The sequence below is a fragment of the Zootermopsis nevadensis genome, unplaced genomic scaffold, assembly GCF_977971745.1.
Source record: "Zootermopsis nevadensis isolate Lab colony 2312 unplaced genomic scaffold, Znev_1.0 Znev_ptg000059l, whole genome shotgun sequence".
Lineage (NCBI taxonomy): Eukaryota > Metazoa > Arthropoda > Insecta > Blattodea > Termopsidae > Zootermopsis > Zootermopsis nevadensis.
In genome coordinates, this window is record NW_028259190.1 from 1,125,984 (window position 1) to 1,150,008 (window position 24,025).

Sequence of the window (24,025 nt, forward strand, 5' to 3'; positions counted from 1 at the left end):
ACTTACCTGTGGCATGACGTCCATACAAAATTTCAATAATTTCTGAACATCCATTCGGTTTTTCCAAAATTCGTGCGCAGGAAACCATTTTGCACTGATGCAGATTACCCCGTTTTGGTTGGTTTGGGTTAGGTTAGGTTAGGTTAGTGGGTCACCTGCGCAGACGTTTTTGCGCAGTGCAGTCGTATGACTTGCGCATGTGAGGGCACCTTGAGCTCGTTATGGTTAATTGTATATTATTAAACACTCAAAAATTCGATTCCGTCACTTTAAAAAGTATTTTATATTCTGGGCTTCACTTTCATACCTGATTTAATTTTTTTACAAGGATATTTTATTGGACACATACTTTCAGTAATTGCAAGTACACCAATCACTTATCACTTAAATATGATGTTATTGAATATTTCATTGTGGAAGTATATATGTTGTCACACGAAGAATAATTTATTAAAATATTTATTTAATTTTATATTACACTACAAGTAATTACTACAGTGACCCCAGTCATCGTTATAAAGAATAAATATTTTCAAATTACATAGGTTCAGCTTCTGCAGTTACGCGATGTCTGTATATGATTTACGTGTTACTAACTCGTACAAACGTCTTTTCTGAGAACACGTGGCATGGAAATGTCCTTTCACTGAAGTCGTATGTCTCAATGTGGCGAACCGCACATATTCTTGCATGTTATGTTGGATTGATGTTTCACTTGTTTCTATTCTAACACGTCACCGATAAAACATCCTTACATTGAGATTCATTATAGGTTGCACCCGTTAATACGTGATTGAACGGCGGTAATTAATCTTGTTAATGGTCCAGAGCAACTCTATTTCTAGAACACAAAGTTAGGTTGATACTGACCGACGGAAATCGAATAATTCCAACCGTAGTTTAATGGCGACTAGTCAAATGGGACCAGCCGACTGTTCCAAGACAGAATCAGTACTGACTGTCTTCTGATTGGTCCTCGATGCCATTCGAAAGTATTGATTTCTTTCCATTGAGTTCGTCACAGATGGCTCGTCTTATCTTTGGTTCCGTATTTTTCCGATAGACTGCGTCATTGTGTTTGTTCGTCGTGTCCTCGAGTAAATGTGAGGCAATATTTTCGATATATTTTGTAGTAGTTTGACATAGGACACCAATATGTTGCCACAAGTCTGACGTGCGCCACGAATTCCGCTCCCACCAAACATTGCAATTGATGTACCAGAGATTTATATTCAGTTTCTTTGTGAGGCGATATATATTAATAAATGACGTACTATCATTCACGTATGTTTATTCCATTTCTTTCGTTACATGATACTTATTTATACTGAGTTAGATTGTGTCATCGTTACGCATGAATCTGCTACGTATTTGCGTCAACATCTACACAGCATAAATTTTGGAAGAAATATTTCTTGTGGAAACAGTATGTAATTTTAGACGTGTTATGACGTATTACACGCATATAAGCACTAATTGTGTTATATGGGGATTGTGTGATCGCTTAATATCGTTATTGATAAGTGGTCGTGGCCGACTTTGCGCATCCTCCACCTCACGACTTTGATGCCTTCGTGCGAATTTCTAAAAAGCGATGAGACATAATAGAGTATGAATATAATTATCTTACCTGTGGCATGACGTACATACAAAACTTGAATAAATTCTGAGCTTCCATTCGCTTTTTCCAAAATTCGTGCGCAGGAAACCATTTTGCACTGATGCAGATTACACCGTTTTGGTTGGTTTGGGTTAGGTTAGGTTAGGTTAGGTTAGGTTGGGTTAGTGGGGCACCTGCGCAGACGTTGTTGCGCAGTGCAGTCGTATGAATTGCGCTGGTGAGGGCACCTTGAGCTCGTTATGGTTTATTGTATATTATTAAACACTCAAAAATTCGATTCCGTCACTTTAAAAAGTATATTATATTCTGGGTTCACTTTCATACCTGATTTAATTTTTTTACAAAGATATTTCATTGGACACATACTTTCAGTAATTACAAGTACACCAATCACTTATCACTTAAATATGATGTTATTGAATATTTCATTGTGGAAGTATACATGTTGTCACACGAAGAATAATTTATTAAAATATTTTTTAATTTTATATTACACTACATGTAATTACTACAGTGACCCCAGTCATCGTTATAAAGAATAAATGTTCTCAAAATACATAGGTCCAGCTTCAGAAGATACGCGATATCTGTATATGGTTTACGTGTTACTAACTCGTACAAACGTCTTTACTGAGCACACATGGCATGGAAATGTCCATTCACTGAAGTCGTATGTCTCAATGTGGCGAACCGCACATATTCTTGCGTGTTATGTTGGATTGTTGTCTCAATTGTTTCTATTCTCACACGTCACCGAGAAGACATCCTTACACTGAGATTCAGTGTAGGTAGCACCCGTTAATACTTGATTGAACGGTGGTAATTAATCTTGTTAATGGTCCCGAAGAACTCTATTTCCAGAACACAAATTTATGTTGATACTGACCGACGGAAATCTAATAATTCCAACCTTAGTTTAATGGCGACTAGTCAAATGGAACCAGCCAACTGTTCCAAGACAGATCCAGTACTGACTGGCTTCTGATTGGTCCTCGATGCCATTCGAAAGTATTGATTTCTTTCCATTTAGGTCGTCACAGATGGCACGTCTTATCTTTGGTTCCGTATTTTCTGCCATAGACTGGGTCATTGTGTTTGTACGTCGTGTCCTCAAGTAAATGTGAGGCAATATTTTCGATATATTTTGTAGAAGTTTGACATAGGACACCAATATGTTTTCACAAGTTTGACGTGCGCCACGAATTCCGCGCCCACCAAACATTGCAATTGATGTACCAGAGATTTATATTCAGTTTCTTTGTGAGGCAATTTATATTAATAAATGACGTACTATTATTCACTATGTCTATTCCGATTCTTTCGTTACATAATACTTATTTATAGTGAGTTAGATTGGGTCATCGTTACGCATGAATCTGCTTCGTATTTGCGTCAACATCTACACAGCATCAATTTTGGAAGAAATATTTCTTGTGGAAACATTATGTAATTTTAGACGTGTTTTATACATTTTACATGCATATAAGCACTAATTGTGTTATATGGGGATTGTGTGAGCGCTTAATATCGTTATTGATAAGTGGTCGTGGCCGACTTTGCTCATCCTCCACCTCACGAATTTGATGCCTTCGTGCAAATTTCTAAAAAGCGATAAGACATAAGAGAGTATGAATATTATTAACTTACCTGTGGCATGACGTCCATACAAAATTTCAATAATTTCTTAACATCCATTCGCTTTTTCCAAAATTCGTGCGCAGGAAACCATTTTGCACTGATGCAGACTACCCCGTTTTGGTTGGTTTGGGTTAGGTTAGGTTAGGTTAGGTTAGTGGGGCACCTGCGCAGACGTTGTTGCGCAGTGCAGTCATATGACTTGCGCATGTGAGGGCACCTTGAGCTCGTTATGGTTAATTATATATTATTAAACACTCAAAAATTCGATTCCGTCACTTTAAAAAGTATATTATATTCTGGGCTTCACTTTCATACCTGATTTAATATTTCTACAAGAATATTTTATTGGACACATACTTTCAGTAATTGGAAGTACACCAATCACTTATCACTTAAATATGATGTTAATGAAAATTTCATTGTGGAAGTATATATGTTGTCACACGAAGAATGATTTATTGAAATATTTTTTAATTTTATATTACACTACATGTAATTACTACAGTGACCCCAGTCATCGTTTTAAAGAATAAATGTTCTCAAATTACATAGGTCCAGCTTCTGCAGTTACGCGATGTCTGTATATAATTTACGTGTTACTAACTCGTACAAACGTCTTTACTGAGCACACATGGCATGGAAATGTCCTTTCACTGAAGTCGTATGTCTCAATGTGGCGAACCGCAGATATTCTTGCATTTTATGTTGGATTGTTGTTTCAATTTTTTCTATTCTCACACGTCACCGAGAAGACATCCTTACACTGAGATTCAGTGTGGGTAGCACCCGTTAATACTTGATTGAACGGTGGTAATTAATTTTGTTAATGGTCCCGAAGAACTCTATTCCTAGATCACAAATTTACGTTGATACTGACCGACCGGTATCAAATAATCCCAACCGTAGTTTAATGGCGACTATTCCAATCGACCAGCCGACTGTTCCAAGACAGAATCATTACTGACTGTCTTCTGATTGGTCCTCCATGCAATTCGAAAGTATTGATTTCTTTCCATTTAGGTCGTCACAGATGGCACGTCTTATCTTTGGTTCCGTATTTTTCCGATAGACTGCGTCATTGTGTTTGTACGTCGTGTCCTCGAGTAAATGTGAGGCAATATTTTCGATATATTTTGTAGAAATTTGACATAGGACACCAATATGTTACCACAAATTTGACGTGCGCCACGAGTTCCGCGCCCACCAAACATTGCAATTGATGTACCAGAGATTTATATTCAGTTTCTTTGTGAGGCGATTTATATTAATAAATGACGTACTATCATTCACGTATGTTTATTCCGAATCTTTCGTTAATGATACTTAGTTATAGTGAGTTAGATTGGGTCATCGTTAAGCATGAATTTGCTACGTATTTGCGTCAACATCTACACTGCATCAATTTTGGAAGAAATATTTCTTGTGGAAACATTATGTAATTTTAGACGTGTTATGACATATTACACGCATATAAGCACTAATTGTGTTATATGGGGATTGTGTGAGCGCTTAATATCGTTACTGATAAGTGGTCGTGGCCGACTTTGCTCATCCTCCACCTCACGAATTTGATGCCTTCGTGCGAATTTCTAAAAAGCGATAAGACATAATAGAGTATGAAAATCATTAACTTACCTGTGGCATGACGTCCATACAAAATTTCAATAATTTCTGAGCATCCATTCGCTTTTTCCAAAATTCGTGCACAGGAAACCATTTTGCACTGATGCAGATTACCCCGTTTTGTTTGTTTTTGGTTAGGTTAGGTTAGGTTAGGTTAGGTTAGTGGGGCACCTGCGCAGTCGTTGTTGCGCAGTGCAGTCGTATGACTTGCGCATGTGAGGGCACCTTGAGCTCGTTATGGTTAATTGTATATTATTAAACACTCAAAAATTCGATTCCGTCACTTTAAAAAGTATATTATATTCTGGGCTTCACTTTCATACCTGATTTAATTTTTTTACAAAGATATTTTATTGGACACATACTTTCAGTAATAGGAAGTACACCAATCACTTATCACTTAAATATGATGTTATTGAATATTTCATTGTGGAAGTATATATGTTGTCACACGAAGAATAATTTATTAAAATATTTATTTAATTTTATATTACACTACATGTAATTACTAGTGACCCCAGTCATCGTTATAAAGAATAAATATTTTAAATTACATAGGTCCTGCTTCTGCAGTTACGTGAAGTCTGTATATGATTTACGTGTTACTAACTCCTACAAACGTCTTTACTGAGCACACATGGCATGGAAATGTCCATTCACTGAAGTCGGATGTCTCAATGTGGCGAACCGCACATATTCTTGCGTGTTATGTTGGATTGTTGTTTCAATTTTTCCTATTCTCACACGTCACCGAGAAGACATCCTTACACTGAGATTCAGTGTAGGTAGCACCCGTTAATACTTGATTGAACGATGGTAATTAATCTTGTTAATGGTCCCGAAAAACTCTATTCCTAGAACACAATGTTACGTTGATACTGACCTACCGGTATCAAATAATCCCAACCGTAGTTTAATGGCGACAATTCCAATGGACCAGCCGACTGTTCCAAGACAGAATCAGTACTGACTGTCTTCTGATTGGTCCTCGATGCAATTCGAAAGTATTGATTTCTTTCCATTTAGGTCGTCACAGATGGCACGTCTAATCTTTGGTTCCGTATTTTTGCGATAGACTGCGTCCTTGTGTTTGTACGTCGTGTCCTCGAGTAAATGTGATGCAATATATTCCATATATTTTGTAGAAGTTTGACATAGGACACCAATATGTTACCACAAGTCTGACGTGCGCCACGATTTCCGCGCCCACCAAACATTGCAATTGATGTACCATAAATTTATATTCTGTTTCTTTGTGAGGCGATTTATATTAATAAATGACGTAATATCATTCATGTATGTTTATTCCGATTCTTTCGTTACATGATACTTATTTATAGTGAGTTAGATTGGGTCATCGTTACGCATGAATCTGCTACGTATTTGCGTCAACATCTACACTGCATCAATTTTGGAAGAAATATTTCTTGTGGAAACATTATGTAATTTTAGACGTGTTATGATGTATTACACGCATATAAGCACTAATTGTGTTATATGGGGATTGTGTGAGCGCTTACTATCTTTATTGATAATTGGTCGTGGCCGGCTTTGCGCATCCTCCACCTCACGACTTTGATGCATTCGTGCGAATTTCTAAAAGGCGATAAGACATAAGAGAGTATGAATATCATTAACTTACCTGTGGCATGACGTCCATACAAAATTTCAATAATTTCTGAGCAACTATTCGCTTTTTCCAAAATTCGTGCGCAGGAAACCATTTTGCACTGATGCAGATTACCCCGTTTTGGTTGGTTTTATGTTAGGTTAGGTTAGGTTAGTGGGGCACCTGCGCAGACGTTGTTGCACAGTGCAGTCGTATGACTTGCGCATGTGAGGGCACCTTAAGCTCGTTATGGTTTATTGTATATTATTAAACACTCAAAAATTCGATTCCGTCACTTTAAAAAAGTATATTACATTCTGGGCTTCACTTTGATACCTGATTTAATTTTTTTACAAAGATATTTTATTGGACACGTACTTTCAGTAATTGCAAGTACACCAATCACTTATCACTTAAATATGATGTTATTGAATATTTCATTGTGGAAGTATATATGTTGTCACACGAAGAATAATTTATTAAAATATTTTTTTAATTTTATATTACACTACATGTAATTACTACAGTGACCCCAGTCATCGTTATAAAGAATAAATTTTCTCAAATTACATAGGTCCAGCTTCTGCAGATACGCGATGTCTGTATATGATTTACGTGTTACTAACTCGTACAAACGTCTTTACTGAGCGCACAGGGCATGGAAATGTCCATTCACTGAAGTCGTATGTCTCAATGTGGCGAACCGCACATATTCTTGCATGTTATGTTGGATTGATGTTTCAATTGTTTCTATTCTCACACGTCACCGAGAAGACATCCTTACACTGAGATTCAGTGTAGGTAGCACCCGTTAATACGTGATTGAACGGTGGTAATTAATCTTGTTAATGGTCACGAAGAACTCTATTTCTAGAACACAAATTTAGGTTGATACTGACCGACGGAAATCGAATAATTCCAACCGTAGTTTAATGGCGACTAGTCAAATGGAACCAGCCAACTGTTCCAAGACAGAACCAGTACTGACTGGCTTCTGATTGGTCCTCGATGCCATTCGAAAGTATTGATTTCTTTCCATTTAGGTCGTCACAGATGGTACGTCTTATCTTTGGTTCCGTATTTTCTGCGATAGACTGCGTCTTTGTGTTTGTACGTCGTGTCCTCGAGTAAATGTGAGGCAATATTTTCGATATATTTTGTAGAAGTTTGACATAGGACACCAATATGTTACCACAAGTTTGACGTGCGCCACGAATTCCGCGCCCACCAAACATTGCAATTGATGACCAGAGATTTATATTCAGTTTCTTTGTGAGGCAATTTATATTAATAAATGACGTACTATCATTCACTATGTTTATTCCGAGTCTTTCGTTACATGATACTTATTTATAGTGAGTTAGATTGGGTCATCTTTACGCATGAATCTGCTACGTATTTGCGTCAACATCTACACAGCATCAATTTTGGAAGAAATATTTCTTGTGGAAACATTATGTAATTTTAGACGATTTATGATGTATTACACACATATAAGCACTAATTGTGTTATATAGGTATTTTGTGAGCGCTTAATATCGTTATTGATAAGTGGTCGTGGCCGACTTTGCGCATCCTCCACCTCACGACTTTGATGCCTTCGTGCGAATTTCTAAAAAGCGATAATACATAATAGAGTATGAATATCATTAACTTACCTGTGGCATGACGTCCATACAAAATTTCAATAATTTCTGAGCATCCATTCGGTTTTTCCAAAATTCGTGCGCAGGAAACCATTTTGCACTGATGCAGATTACCCCGTTTTGGTTGGTTTGGGTTGGGTTAGGTTAGGTTAGGTTAGGTTAGGTTAGTGGGGCACCTGCGCAGACGTTGTTGCGCAGTGCAGTCATATGACTTGCGCATGTGAGGGCACCTTGAGCTCGTTATGGTTAATTGTATATTATTAAACACTCAAAAATTCGATTCCGTCACTTTAAAAAGTATATTATATTCTGGGCTTCACTGTCATACCTGATTTAATATTTTTACAAGGATATTTTATTGGACACATACTTTCAGTAATTGGAAGTACAGCAATCACTTATCACTTAAATATGATGTTATTGAATATTTCATTGTGGAAGTATATATGTTGTCACACGAAGAATAATTTATTAAAATATTTATTTAATTTTATATTACACTACATGTAATTACTAGTGACCCCAGTCATCGTTATAAAGAATAAATATTTTAAATTACATAGGTCCTGCTTCTGCAGTTACGTGAAGTCTGTATATGATTTACGTGTTACTAACTCCTACAAACGTCTTTACTGAGCACACATGGCATGGAAATGTCCATTCACTGAAGTCGGATGTCTCAATGTGGCGAACCGCACATATTCTTGCGTGTTATGTTGGATTGTTGTTTCAATTTTTTCTATTCTCACACGTCACCGAGAAGACATCCTTACACTGAGATTCAGTGTAGGTAGCACCCGTTAATACTTGATTGAACGGTGGTAATTAATCTTGTTAAAGGTCCCGAAGAACTCTATTCCTAGAACACAAAGTTACGTTGATACTGACCTACCGGTATCAAATAATCCCAACCGTAGTTTAATGGCGACAATTCCAATGGACCAGCCGACTGTTCCAAGACAGAATCAGTACTGACTGTCTTCTGATTGGTCCTCGATGCAATTCGAAAGTATTGATTTCTTTCCATTTAGGTCGTCACAGATGGCACGTCTAATCTTTGGTTCCGTATTTTTGCGATAGACTGCGTCCTTGTGTTTGTACGTCGTGTCCTCGAGTAAATGTGATGCAATATATTCCATATATTTTGTAGAAGTTTGACATAGGACACCAATATGTTACCACAAGTCTGACGTGCGCCACGATTTCCGCGCCCACCAAACATTGCAATTGATGTACCATAAATTTATATTCTGTTTCTTTGTGAGGCGATTTATATTAATAAATGACGTAATATCATTCATGTATGTTTATTCCGATTCTTTCGTTACATGATACTTATTTATAGTGAGTTAGATTGGGTCATCGTTACGCATGAATCTGCTACGTATTTGCGTCAACATCTACACTGCATCAATTTTGGAAGAAATATTTCTTGTGGAAACATTATGTAATTTTAGACGTGTTATGATGTATTACACGCATATAAGCACTAATTGTGTTATATGGGGATTGTGTGAGCGCTTACTATCTTTATTGATAATTGGTCGTGGCCGGCTTTGCGCATCCTCCACCTCACGACTTTGATGCATTCGTGCGAATTTCTAAAAGGCGATAAGACATAAGAGAGTATGAATATCATTAACTTACCTGTGGCATGACGTCCATACAAAATTTCAATAATTTCTGAGCAACTATTCGCTTTTTCCAAAATTCGTGCGCAGGAAACCATTTTGCACTGATGCAGATTACCCCGTTTTGGTTGGTTTTATGTTAGGTTAGGTTAGGTTAGTGGGGCACCTGCGCAGACGTTGTTGCACAGTGCAGTCGTATGACTTGCGCATGTGAGGGCACCTTAAGCTCGTTATGGTTTATTGTATATTATTAAACACTCAAAAATTCGATTCCGTCACTTTAAAAAAGTATATTACATTCTGGGCTTCACTTTGATACCTGATTTAATTTTTTTACAAAGATATTTTATTGGACACGTACTTTCAGTAATTGCAAGTACACCAATCACTTATCACTTAAATATGATGTTATTGAATATTTCATTGTGGAAGTATATATGTTGTCACACGAAGAATAATTTATTAAAATATTTTTTTAATTTTATATTACACTACATGTAATTACTACAGTGACCCCAGTCATCGTTATAAAGAATAAATTTTCTCAAATTACATAGGTCCAGCTTCTGCAGATACGCGATGTCTGTATATGATTTACGTGTTACTAACTCGTACAAACGTCTTTACTGAGCGCACAGGGCATGGAAATGTCCATTCACTGAAGTCGTATGTCTCAATGTGGCGAACCGCACATATTCTTGCATGTTATGTTGGATTGATGTTTCAATTGTTTCTATTCTCACACGTCACCGAGAAGACATCCTTACACTGAGATTCAGTGTAGGTAGCACCCGTTAATACGTGATTGAACGGTGGTAATTAATCTTGTTAATGGTCACGAAGAACTCTATTTCTAGAACACAAATTTAGGTTGATACTGACCGACGGAAATCGAATAATTCCAACCGTAGTTTAATGGCGACTAGTCAAATGGAACCAGCCAACTGTTCCAAGACAGAACCAGTACTGACTGGCTTCTGATTGGTCCTCGATGCCATTCGAAAGTATTGATTTCTTTCCATTTAGGTCGTCACAGATGGTACGTCTTATCTTTGGTTCCGTATTTTCTGCGATAGACTGCGTCTTTGTGTTTGTACGTCGTGTCCTCGAGTAAATGTGAGGCAATATTTTCGATATATTTTGTAGAAGTTTGACATAGGACACCAATATGTTACCACAAGTTTGACGTGCGCCACGAATTCCGCGCCCACCAAACATTGCAATTGATGACCAGAGATTTATATTCAGTTTCTTTGTGAGGCAATTTATATTAATAAATGACGTACTATCATTCACTATGTTTATTCCGAGTCTTTCGTTACATGATACTTATTTATAGTGAGTTAGATTGGGTCATCTTTACGCATGAATCTGCTACGTATTTGCGTCAACATCTACACAGCATCAATTTTGGAAGAAATATTTCTTGTGGAAACATTATGTAATTTTAGACGATTTATGATGTATTACACACATATAAGCACTAATTGTGTTATATAGGTATTTTGTGAGCGCTTAATATCGTTATTGATAAGTGGTCGTGGCCGACTTTGCGCATCCTCCACCTCACGACTTTGATGCCTTCGTGCGAATTTCTAAAAAGCGATAATACATAATAGAGTATGAATATCATTAACTTACCTGTGGCATGACGTCCATACAAAATTTCAATAATTTCTGAGCATCCATTCGGTTTTTCCAAAATTCGTGCGCAGGAAACCATTTTGCACTGATGCAGATTACCCCGTTTTGGTTGGTTTGGGTTGGGTTAGGTTAGGTTAGGTTAGGTTAGGTTAGTGGGGCACCTGCGCAGACGTTGTTGCGCAGTGCAGTCATATGACTTGCGCATGTGAGGGCACCTTGAGCTCGTTATGGTTAATTGTATATTATTAAACACTCAAAAATTCGATTCCGTCACTTTAAAAAGTATATTATATTCTGGGCTTCACTGTCATACCTGATTTAATATTTTTACAAGGATATTTTATTGGACACATACTTTCAGTAATTGGAAGTACAGCAATCACTTATCACTTAAATATGATGTTATTGAATATTTCATTGTGGAAGTATATATGTTGTCACACGAAGAATAATTTATTAAAATATTTATTTAATTTTATATTACACTACATGTAATTACTAGTGACCCCAGTCATCGTTATAAAGAATAAATATTTTAAATTACATAGGTCCTGCTTCTGCAGTTACGTGAAGTCTGTATATGATTTACGTGTTACTAACTCCTACAAACGTCTTTACTGAGCACACATGGCATGGAAATGTCCATTCACTGAAGTCGGATGTCTCAATGTGGCGAACCGCACATATTCTTGCGTGTTATGTTGGATTGTTGTTTCAATTTTTTCTATTCTCACACGTCACCGAGAAGACATCCTTACACTGAGATTCAGTGTAGGTAGCACCCGTTAATACTTGATTGAACGGTGGTAATTAATCTTGTTAAAGGTCCCGAAGAACTCTATTCCTAGAACACAAAGTTACGTTGATACTGACCGACCGGTATCAAATAATCCCAACCGTAGTTTAATGGCGACTATTCCAATGGGACCAGCCGACTGTTCCAAGACAGAATCAGTACTGACTGGCTTCTGATTGGTCCTCGATGCCATTCGAAATATTGATTTCTTTCCATTTAGGTCGTCACAGATGGCACGTCTTATCTTTGGTTCCGTATTTTCTGCGATAGACTGCGTCCTTGTGTTTGTACGTCGTGTCCTCGAGTAAATGTGAGGCAATATTTTCGATATATTTTGTAGAAGTTTGACATAGGACACCAATATGTTACCACACGTTTGACGTGCGCCACGAATTCCGCGCCCACCAAACATTGCAATTGATGTACCAGAAATTTATATTCTGTTTCTTTGTGAGGCGATTTATATTAATAAATGACGTAATATCATTCACTATGTTTATTCCGATTCTTTCGTTACATGATACTTATTTATAGTGAGTTAGATTGGGTCATCGTTACGCATGAATCTACTACGTATTTGCGTCAACATCTACACAGCATCAATTTTGGAAGAAATATTTCTTGTGAAAATATTATGTAATTTTAGACGTCTTATGACATATTACATGCATATAAGCACTAATTGTGTTATATGGGGATTGTGTGAGCGCTTAATATCGTTATTGATAAGTGGTCGTGGCCGACTTTGCTCATCCTCCACCTCACGACTTTGATGCTTTCGTGCGAATGTCTAAAATGCGATAGGACATAATAGAGTATGAATATCATTAACTTACCTGTGGCATGACGTCCATACAAAATTTCAATAATTTCTGAGCATCCATTCGCTTTTTCTAAAATTCGTGCGCAGGAAACCATTTTACACTGATGCAGATTACCCCGTTTTGGTTGGCTTGGGTTAGGTTAGGTTAGGTTAGATTAGGTTAGTGGGGCACCTGCGCAGACGTTGTTGCGCAGTGCAGTCGTATGACTTGCGCATGTGAGGGCACCTTGAGCTCGTTATGGTTAATTGTATATTATTAAACACTTAAAAGTTCGATTCCGTCACTTTAAAAAGTATATTATATTCTGGGCTTCACTTTCATACCTGATTTAATTTTTTTACAAAGATATTTTATTGGACACATACTTTCAGTAATTGCAAGTACACCAATCACTTATCACTTAAATATGATGTTATTGAATATTTCATTGTGGAAGTATATATGTTGTCACACGAAGAATAATTTATTAAAATATTTATTTAATTTTATATTACACTACATGTAATTACTACAGTGACCTCAGTCATCGTTATATAGAATAAATTTTCTCAAATTACATAGGTCCAGCTTCTGCAGATACGCGTTGTCTGTATATGATTTACGTGTTACTAACTCGTACAAACGTCTTTACTGAGCACACATGGCATGGAAATGTCTTCTCACTGAAGTCGTATGTCTCAATGTGGCGATCCGCACATATTCTTGCGTGTTATGTTGGATTGTTGTTTCACTTGTTTCTATTCTCACACGTCACCGAGAAGACTTCCTTACATTGAGATTCATTATAGGTAGCACGCGTTAATACGTGATTGAACGGTGGTAATTAATCTTGTTAATGGTCCCGAAGAACTCTATTTCTAGAACACAAAGTTACGTTGATACTGACCGACTGAAATCAAATAATTCCAAGCGTAGTTTAATGGCGACTATTCAAATGGGACCAGCCGACTGTTCCAAGACAGAATCAGTACTGGCTGACTTTGGATTAGTCCTCGATGCCATTCGAAAGTATTGATTTCTTTCCATTTATGGTACTAATAAATAATGCAGTAACTTAAAATGGATCTGGATCTCTGGAGTCCAGCGCACAGACGTGGAGACATGGTGGGCCGTCGGTTCTGCGCTTTGGCAGCCTCGCCTCTGAAGATGGGAGACCTCAAGAAAACCAATGGTCAGAGTGCAACAAGGTTTGCTGAAGGGAAATGTTTTAGCATCTATCCGAAACAAGAAATTGTAAGTGGCGTTTCTTTGGAATTCCGTACGCCAAACTTCCTGTCGGCGACCTCAAGTTCAAGGTGACGAGAAGTTGATAAGTGGCAACGTAAGTTCTACATTGCGGTGTGTATTTTGTGAAAAGTACATAAATCATTCGCAAAATATCGCCGTGTCCAGAGGAAAAATGCCACCAAAATTACGAAAAAAACCTTAGTACCTGAAATGTCACATCGTACTTTGCGTCAAAGTGGCCGCGCGGTCCTTGTAGCCTCTTGGTCGCAGGGACCGTGGGTTCGTATCCCACGCCTTTCTGTGATGTGCTTTCCTTTGTACAGGTAGAGTAGTATCCTGTCTTTTGTAACTCTTTTTAACAAATTTCTGTAAACGTCACGTGTTATTTCGCCTCTTTGTGTAGAGTCTCCTGTCAGAATGTGAAGTGTAATTGTGAGGTAATTTTTCAGAACTCAGATCTCATACTGACAGGAGCAATAATTCATGTACTTGCTGAGTTCGAACTAGTTAGAAGACGATTTTAATATTATCTTCCTATGTATGTAGTGCTGTCTCTTCAATAATATTTACTGTGTTTGTTCATTTTCTAATTCGGGGATGTTGGGTTTACAACTTCATGGTCATTGGTGTGGTACTATCCATTGATAAAATTTTCAGTAGCATAATGTGGTCATGTTCTCCAATGCAGGAAATTGTGATCATTCTTAAATCAAAGGCCAAGGAGTACAAAATATACATTGTGCCCACTTGGAAAATATTTGATATCGTTGCCACTATAAGTAGCAGCCTACAGTTGGAAGATTAATCAAGAGTAATAACAACACCTGCACATGGGAATCCGTGGTCAGCCATTTCCAATCATCTCAGAGGTTCAAAACATATTTCCCTAAAATCCATCGTAATGTTTCCATGCCACTGAAGTGGCCAATTACAATAAATATTCTTTCAAACACAGTACATGCATGCCTTGTGCATCAATATTATTGAATGCCACCTTCCTTCCTTTTATTATCCTACAAGTAACATGAGATGCACATAACCTGAGAAATTTGGTGCTATACGTGTAATAATTGTAAACTGAAATCTTCATTCAACAATATTTTCCTTAGCAGTTTGTTTACCAACAGTTGCAGTTAACCATTATTCTGGTAACAGATTAATGCATTGGAAATTACAGATAACAAATATGAAAACATGACTCCATTCTTCCACACTTTCACAGTTTGTTGATAATTTGTCAGAAGACGGCATTCTAAAATTTCCATGCAAGAAAGAGCATGTTCATGAACCTAAAAGCAGGAATGTAAATATTGTCATCTATGCTACAATGTAAGAGCTTCTGACAGTGTGTTTATATAAACCACAAATTAATAAATAAAATTTAATCAAAATTCTTAACCCTCTTCCAGCCTAAATACTTGAAAGCACTTTTGTTCGTGGTCTTTGGTATCTTAGACATTCGAATTTTGTTCCTGTCTCCTAGTGAAATATGTTGAAATGGTGACTGTCTTTGCGTTGCCACAGCGTTCTCTTCACTTATTGGTTTCAGTTCCCACACTGTTCTAACGTAACGTTAAACTTTCGTGTGTGTGAAATGATGGAGGTTTCAGTCTTTTGAATAAGGGTAGGAGAGGGATAGAGATTGAAATGTTATAAGCTCTCTGCATAATGTCCATATATTCTTAGTAAGAAGTGTGATGGCTCCCCCAGTGGTGAATCGTTTTCCGTTTGCTACGTGAGGAATCACATATAACCACTGTAACTGTCTGTAAAGAAATCTAAAATGTCAAGGGATTCTAAAATAACTTCATTTAAAATAGTGTCAGGTTTGCCGTAATGCAAAGAATATTTTGATGAAAATGGATTATACAAATGCTTATTACTCTGGTACATTGCAGCCAAAATACAAATTAACGCAGTTCACTTTAGGATGGCAGGAGCATGTGGGTAAGTGTAGATTAGTACTGAGGGAACGCGATAAGACCGCAAAGTTAGGATCCTGGTTACTCAGCTGCTTGGAGGGAGGAACAGTCAGGCAAAATTTACCGCAGTGAGGAGAAGGTCAGATTCCTGGTTCCCAAAAAAAGAGGAGGCATAATATTGTTTGTTTAAAGTGGTGCTAAAGAGAATATTTTATATTATGTTTCAGTGAACTACAGCACAGTTTACATTTACAACAAACTCATATATGATGGGTACCTGATGTAAAGTTTATGTAATCACAAATATATTTTGTATTCCTGATAACAACCACAATACTTCATGTGGACAAGAAGGAAGAAGGGCTTTAATTAAGTTTCAGGTGCTTATAAGTTTACAAGCTGTGGAGTGGTATTTCAGGCAGCATTTTGTTCGGCAGTGCCGTGTAGTGTTCGCGGATGGGCATGTACCTCAGGGGTATTGTCGGTAGATGACAGGAGAGTTCGTCAGGGTGCGCACATAATGATCATTGAATATCCCTCTTGCTCCGGCGGTTGCGGGATGTGTTCGCTGTTTTTCAGACGTTGCCGTCCCTGCGCGCGAGAAAATGGCGCAGCTCCTCTGCTGGTATTGTTTACTTCGGGCGGCGTGATGGTAGGATGCATGCCCAGTCGAGTGCAGCTTTACTCTCATATATTGCCAGGGCTTGTAAGTTTATTTGAACTGATGTTTGTCATCTTTCTCCCGTGTGAAGTACGTAAAGTGGGAAATATTTTGGTTGCACGAAAGGCCGGATTAGTTGCCAGTAGGTTATTAATGTGGTGTAGATTGCCTTCGTAGTAAGAATTAATACTGGTCTCTCAATGCGGATGTTTATTTCTGTACATGATTTTGTTTCAGGTAGGCTTGAATGCAAGCATATGGGATACTTCAGCCGTTACGCAGTTTCGAGTCCATCATTACTACGGAGGTAGCAAGACTTTGCTCCGTTAGCTGACATGACCCTTGTGCATGATGGACACAATTCATCAGGCGATGCGGTTGGGATGACCCACAGACACGTGGTGGCAGCCTCTGTTTTTGTGACTTGCATGTGGAAATTCAGTTGCTGTTGATTTAAATTTGTGCAAGAGCTTATCGCAGTGAAGAAGGTAGAAGTAAGCAGCTAGGGTTACAGGTTGTAATGTTGGTTACGTGGCCACCACACCACAGTTGCCCACTTTTGATTCCTAGTGACCAAGTATGGGGTGTTTGTAGCATGCCTCACAATGCCACAAGGAAGACCTCAGGCCCTCGTGCGATTATATACCTTGCTTTCCGAGGAGGTGTACGGTTATAGATTAAGTGGGAGTGCCTAGTCTGTCTCAAAGAGGAGTTTGAGATCAGGGGATGTGCTGAGTAGCAACTTTCATGTGAACTGTAGCTGTAGTGTGTGTGGACTGGTTTCAACGAAGACATGGCAGACCAATTTGTCTGAATATCAGCGTTTGAGAAGATCAGTTGTGTGCGTGATGGGGAAGCAGCTTTTTTGGAGTTGGGGACGTGAAGAACCAGACAGAACGAAGCACCTGGAGTGTTTGTGACTTGGATAAGGAATTGCATTATTCAGGTATGTTAGAGAGTAGAGTTTGTTTGCATTCCATAGATCCTTCTTAGGAGTAATCCAAAGGATGCAGTACAAGTCATTTCATACAATAAACATAAACTTCAGGACTTCATTCAATATACGTAAACCTCGGTACTTTTGACACAATTACAAGAACGTGTTTCACATATGAATGTACATAACCTTCAGATTTTGCAATTCAAGTATGAAAGCTAATTTCAGTGCAGGCTTGAATACATTTATATCACAATTTAGAGTTTTAATTGTTGGTGGAAGATTATTAAATAACTTGATACGCGTATAGTACGTTCCTTTTTGACGTTTATAGGGTTAGCATAGACTATACAAAAATTATATGCTTGTAGTTAATTTTTATTTCAGTGTTGTTGAGATTTGTCAAACTCGTTTTTTACATACAAAATAAAAGTCTAGGTGTCCATGAAACCCAAAGTTTGCCCCTTGTCGGTTGAATTCACCTTAGTAGTAGAAGTGCTACAGATGTTGGCTGTGTTGTAGAGGCTTGCCATTTCTTAATCTTTCATTTACGTCCTTTCTCCATGACATCAAAACAGGCGAACCTGAAGGGCATGGACCGACTGGTGTTTACAGACTCCCTTGCTGTCATAATGGGGCACAAGGAGAGGGAGCCGTGTAAGCCAGGACACCTGGCACTTGTTCTTTTCTTGGAGACAGCGATCAACATCCTCGGCTCCAAACCGACGGCAAGCGAACTGTTCGTTAAATATCCACTGAATCAGTGGCAACGGAAGTTGCGTGGGTCTGACGTGACGTGTGTGAGTTGTAGAGTTTGTAGTTGCAGTATTATGACGTGTGGAATAATGCCCCACTTGGCGAATGTTTTAAATTTGCTGGGGGGGAGGAAAGAAAGGCTCCAGTATGAATCTGTAAGCGAGGGAGTTCAGAATTTGTCAGGTCGCTGGTTGTGACCCGTATTTAAAGTTAACTTGTGAATGGGTTTGTAATGAACTTGACAGAATTTGTCTTCTGAAAATGGAAGGTGCTTGTTCATTGGCTAAGGTGGGAGTGTTAACTGCTTGGTGAAGTAAAACTGTGTGTTCTTCGAAGAGTGTGATGTCTTGATTTCTTGAATGTGAATGTATTTTCTCTTTCTGGGAGTAGCAGATTACGAGAAACAGAATGATCCTTCAGATTCTACTGAGCACCATGTGACCTGCTTACTGCCGGCCAGAGAAGCGTTGAAGTACGTGCGGCAACAGTTGGCAGACCGACTTGATGTCAGAAGATTAAACCTGCTGGGACAAAGAAGGAACCTCGAATCCGCAAGAGACTGATATCGGTCTGAACCAGGCATTCGTTGTGTGAGTACATGAGCATTAGAATGTATTTGATGTGGTTGTCGTGTGAGAGAGATGAGTCTGTCCAATTTTATTAGGTACTTTAGATGTTGTGAACTTAAATGTGAGATTTGATATGTTGAAAGACCTATGTGCGGTGAGGGATTGGCATTATTGCAGTATCTGTGGTATGCTAGAGGCATTCATGATTCTCTAGTGAATATATTGTTCATAGGACACCAAAATTGGAGGTTAGGTGTAGCTTGTAGACGAGGGTGGTGACTATTTGTGATAAGGTTTTGTTACATGTGAGATGTGTGCAGTGCTGAGGAGCCTTTAATGTGGTCTGTTTACTAATTAATAAGTGAGCATTTGCTAGTGGAAGTAATTTAGTTTTGTGCACAGTTAGCGGAGCTGCCGGGATATTTTCTGTGCTTTTGGTTAATTTTGAGAGTTTGCTGTGTTGAGCAAGGGGATCGGTTACGAAACTTGTAAGTTTGTGATGTGGTGTTCGTTATGAATTTGGATTTGCTTGCAAAAATGGAGATGACTGTCAGAGGTTCCATTTATTTGAGACTTAACCATAAGTTGAGAGTTGTCAGGTGTCAGTCTCATGGACATGTGATGAGGCTCAGTATTACTTCTGGTATATTCCGTGGTTGGTGGTGGGGTAAGGGGATTTGCATTAGGATCGAGGAGTGGTGTGGTTGGTTGGAACCAAGTATAGAAAGGCAGTGCCACTTATGTTTAAATATCAGTGTTGTAATGCAGTTTGGAATATGCAGGGTTCCTAATGACGTAGGATGTGGAAAGAGGCAACTCCATTCTGAATGAATCTGGTTTCATGTGGAAGTCACGGCCATTGCACTTTGGAATTTCCTGGAAACTCGGCTATGCTGTCAGAGGAATTTTGCACTTATCTTCATCCAAGATTGTTTCCTTCCACACAAGAGACTGAACTACTGTCGCAGTTTAAAATATAAGGTGACATTTTCATTGGTCTGTCTTTTACACGAACATTTGTCATTTCAGAGTTGGTGACCGTGAAATAATGACTTTTTGTACAGACTGGATGCAGCGGCTTGTCACCGTTTAGATTCAGCTGTAATGAGTATTGCCCAGGTAAATGTTAGGTGGAGGGAATATGTTGTTTGTGGTAATTCTTACTAATATAGAATATCACAAGTTCTTATCTTATAAAAGAATTATTAAGAAATCTGTGAAACTGCCCTCAACTCTCTCCATTTTAATTTTGATTAAACTGATCTTTGCCCGTGGACGTCGTGGTCTCCTACAATTGAACAAAGTTTGGGGTAAGGGATTCCTAATTATAAAGATTGTTGTTCATCACATTTAATGTTTTCGTCTGCATTTGTGAACTCGTGTAAGAGAATTAAACTTTTTTAACACAATTTCAAGTAACATTAGATTGATTTCTGTTTGTTCACGGCATCATTTATAATAAAAGAATATTCCAGTAGGCAATTAACATTTTACAATTTTAAAGGAATTAAACGTGTTTCGTAGCCCAGAATCTTAATAAAAATATGTGGATCTTAAGAAGTGGGGTTTATATTCTGAACAATAATTCTATCGCTTTACAATTCCTGATACATCGACATTATTAAAGCTTTTTAGGGAACTGAGAAGAAATTTTATTCCGGTTTCACAAGCCTAATTATCGACGATCTCCCTACATCAGCAGATTAAATCCGGGGAATGCTTGCTATTGTTTAGTGCAAAGTATTTATGGGTGCAAAACGTGGTCTTTCACATTGAGGGAGGAACATAGACTGAGGGTCTCTGAGAACAGAGTGTCGAGGAAGATGTCTGGACCCAAAATGGGAGTGGGACGGATAACAGAGAAAAATGCATGACGAGCTCCTCAGCCGATGTTTTTAGGGCGAGTTGAAAGTTTACAAGGCCTGAAGGGAACACCTCGGCGTAGGTGGGAGGATAACATTAAGACGAATCTTACGGAGATGGGTCTCAATGGAGTGAACTGGATGCAACTGACTCAGGATAGACCCCGGTGGCAGGCTTTTGTGAACACGATGATGTACCCGACAGACATTAAGGTGGCTCATAAATCCTTTGAAAGTGTGACAAAGTTCAAATACTTGGGAACAAAAAAAACGATTCAAAATGATGCTCACGACGAAGTTAGGAGGAGACTAAATTCCGGAAATGCTTGCAACTTCTCAGTTCAAAATATTTTGTCTTCCCGTCTGATTTCTAAGAACCTGAAGATTAAAATATACAAAACATTAATTTTGCCTGTTGTTTTGTATGGGTGCGAAACATGGTCTCTCACTCTGAGGGAGGAACACAGATTGCAGGTGTTTGAGAATCGGATGTTGAGGAGGATATTTGGGCCTAGGAGGGAAGACGATGGGGCGTGGAGAAAACTGCATAATGATGTTCTCCTCTCCCAGTATTGTCAGGGTGATTAAGTCGAGAAGAATGAGATGGGTGGAACATGTAGCGCGCATGGATGGGGCAAGAGGTGTGCACCGGGAAGCCTGAGGGGGAGAGACCTCTGGGGAGACCTAGACGTAGATGGGAGGATAACCTCAGGCAGGAGGAAGCCTGAGGGGAAGAGACCTCTGGGGAGACCGAGACGTAGATGGGAGGATAATGTCAGGCGGGATCTGTGGGAGATAGGAGTTGAAGGAGACTGGATTTTGTTGGCCCAGGACAGAGCTTTGGTTAATTCGGTGATGAACCTTCGGGTTCGGTAAGCCATCTAGTTAGTTAGTCAATCGGTCAACGACATGGCCAGCTTTCTTATTAATTATGATTGTCCCAGTTGGCGCTACTCGCAACAGTTACCTTCGTTGCAACTAAAGGTACGACATTTTATTTTACATCCATTGTCCTAGCACTGTGCGAGATTATGTCAAGAACTTCTTTACAGTTCGTGTACTGATTAAGTTACAAGTTCACGCTGCAACCTGTAGCAACTAGATATCGTGTCAGTGTTAACTGATTTTCCGTTTATTCATGCAAGTGGAATGGGACATAATGGCCACCCGATATGTAGGACTGTTTGTAGTGGCAGCGTGCTGCAATGGAGTGCGATACTGACCGGGTTAATACGACCCACACAATCGTATGTCCCAGTGACGCATTAAACCACGGAAGACATTGTAAACAACCTTGACTTAATCACATTAACGTATAGATGCTTCTGGAGTGTGTGCCCATAAGTATAGCTGTTTGAATGGATTTATCTGAAATGACATATGGGAATACCTCCCCCTACAAGCGTTGATGGGTACCTCATTCAGGCGTAAGCTCCCAGTCTATTTGCGCAAACGCAATTATGACAGAAACAATATCTGCTGTGGAAACCTCAAATCTTACAATATAGTTCTGGTTTGAGGGGGTAAGTAGAGGATTACATGACCTACCAAGCTAAGATGCTAGCCAAACCTCGACTGCTAACACTTAATTGTTCATCATGGAAGATAAATTACGATCCAAAAACTCAACTGCCAAAGTTTTAACTCCCCTGACCCCCATCCCGTAGTGGGGTTTGGCCAACACTTTTGAAAAAGTCACGCTTTGCCACTGTGGGAATTCGTTTTCGAAATTTTTTGCTCAGAATATAACTTTTGGGCCAAGCTGGTGCGGCATTACTTTTCTCTCTTTAACTCCCTCTGCATTTATGACCTCCCCCCCCATCTGGACACATCACATCAACTGGATGCTGTATGGACGTAGAATACCACGCGGCAAACACATACGTACTGTGGCAAAGTCCGTCATAAATAAATATGAATCTGCCTTCAATGTGTGGATAATGGCAACCCATATCAACATGAGTACCATCAGACATACATGAATGTACAAAAGAAATGTATCTAATCTCGATCTTGTGTGTACATGGGATATACGGATATCCGCACGTAGGAACGTTGAAACTTCGATATCAGCAGACGTGCGTGATTACACCAAACGCACTGATGATAATGTTTGGCATGTATTGCCTTACGTCAGTGGTCCCCAACCTTTTTTTTCCTTTCTCTGGACAAATAAGATACGGACACCAAATAATACACAAAACAACACGACGTTTATTGATACAAGAAACCACGCAATAAAAAATACGTAATTTTGTAAGTACAATTATTATTACTCAAGTGGGAAGTTAGTGTGATGTTTGGCGCTGCATTTTATCGGCCAGTTTTTCAAATTTGGGAGTGTAGGATGATGTTGCTGCTCGCAATCGTCAAGATGGGCATTAGTACGTAGAGAACTGTGCTTTGATTTTATAATGTTCATGGTTGAACGGCATTTATTATTCAGTATAACCTCTTTCCGTATCAACGCGGGCACCGCGTTGGGGACCACTGTTGTACATTATTTCGCCCTCACATCTTCATCAGTTATCAGAGTGATTATTCTCTTGTAACATTGATGTCACTGTTAGGTCAAGGTCATGACAAAGTCAAGACAAGATCGCCCCAATAGTTTGCCAGATAGAGGTCTTTAAAATTCTCAAGGTCATACGTATTTATGCCAAACGGTAAATACCTGATTGACCATACTCATGTCAAAATGAGGTCACGTATAGGTCAAGGATACTGGTCTTAAAAAATCTCAAGGTTATACCTTCTCACCAATATTTCTGCTAGCCAGCCACCCTAGGGCCACACCCTTTACCCCAGGGCCACTACCCCAGTCGCACCCCTTCCCAGGGCTATTCCCTTCTTTGGGCCAACCCTCATGATCACACCTACCCAGGATCCCCCCCCGGGACCATCCCCTCAGGATCCCTGCAGCATCACCATATCCCAGGAACCACAGCATCCCCTAGGACCCCAGGATTCCCTGGACACTGCCCTCTAGGACCACGGCAGGATCCCCGAAGACAATCACCTCCAGGATTCCTCGGATTTACCAGGACTCCCCATGACCA

At 39.0% G+C, this 24,025-nt stretch overlaps 1 protein-coding gene and 1 long non-coding RNA gene across 3 annotated transcripts in view; both read left to right on the forward strand.

The window, feature by feature from the left end:
- The window catches only part of LOC147871311 (uncharacterized), a 91,368-nt gene extending 70,849 nt beyond the window's left edge, over positions 1-20,519 (forward strand). Inside the window, exons 4-6 of one of the 2 annotated variants that reach the window (XR_015532460.1) lie at positions 17,080-17,788; positions 18,358-19,125; positions 20,134-20,519. This is a non-coding gene — a long non-coding RNA (uncharacterized LOC147871311). Of the gene's footprint in view, positions 1-16,631; positions 16,888-17,079; positions 17,789-18,357; positions 19,126-20,133 lie in introns of those variants that run through there. The other variant, XR_015532458.1, reaches the window with a different exon arrangement.
- Positions 18,226-19,039, forward strand: LOC147871312 (transcription-associated protein 1-like). The gene is made up of 2 exons (XM_087339988.1): positions 18,226-18,579; positions 18,926-19,039. The coding sequence occupies exons 1-2, from the start codon at positions 18,343-18,345 to the stop codon at positions 18,974-18,976; spliced, it is 288 nt and encodes a 95-aa protein (XP_087196114.1). The 5' UTR covers positions 18,226-18,342; the 3' UTR covers positions 18,977-19,039.
- Positions 20,520-24,025: the final 3,506 nt, after the last annotated feature.

Excerpts from the sequence above, each read along its gene's own strand:
- LOC147871312 (XM_087339988.1), top strand. The coding sequence starts at position 18,343 with ATGACATCAAAACAGGCGAACCTGAAGGGCATGGACCGACTGGTGTTT. Across the intron at positions 18,580-18,925 it reads GTGGGTCTGACGTGACGTGT|CAGATTACGAGAAACAGAAT; the intron begins GTGAGTTGTAGA and ends TTCTGGGAGTAG.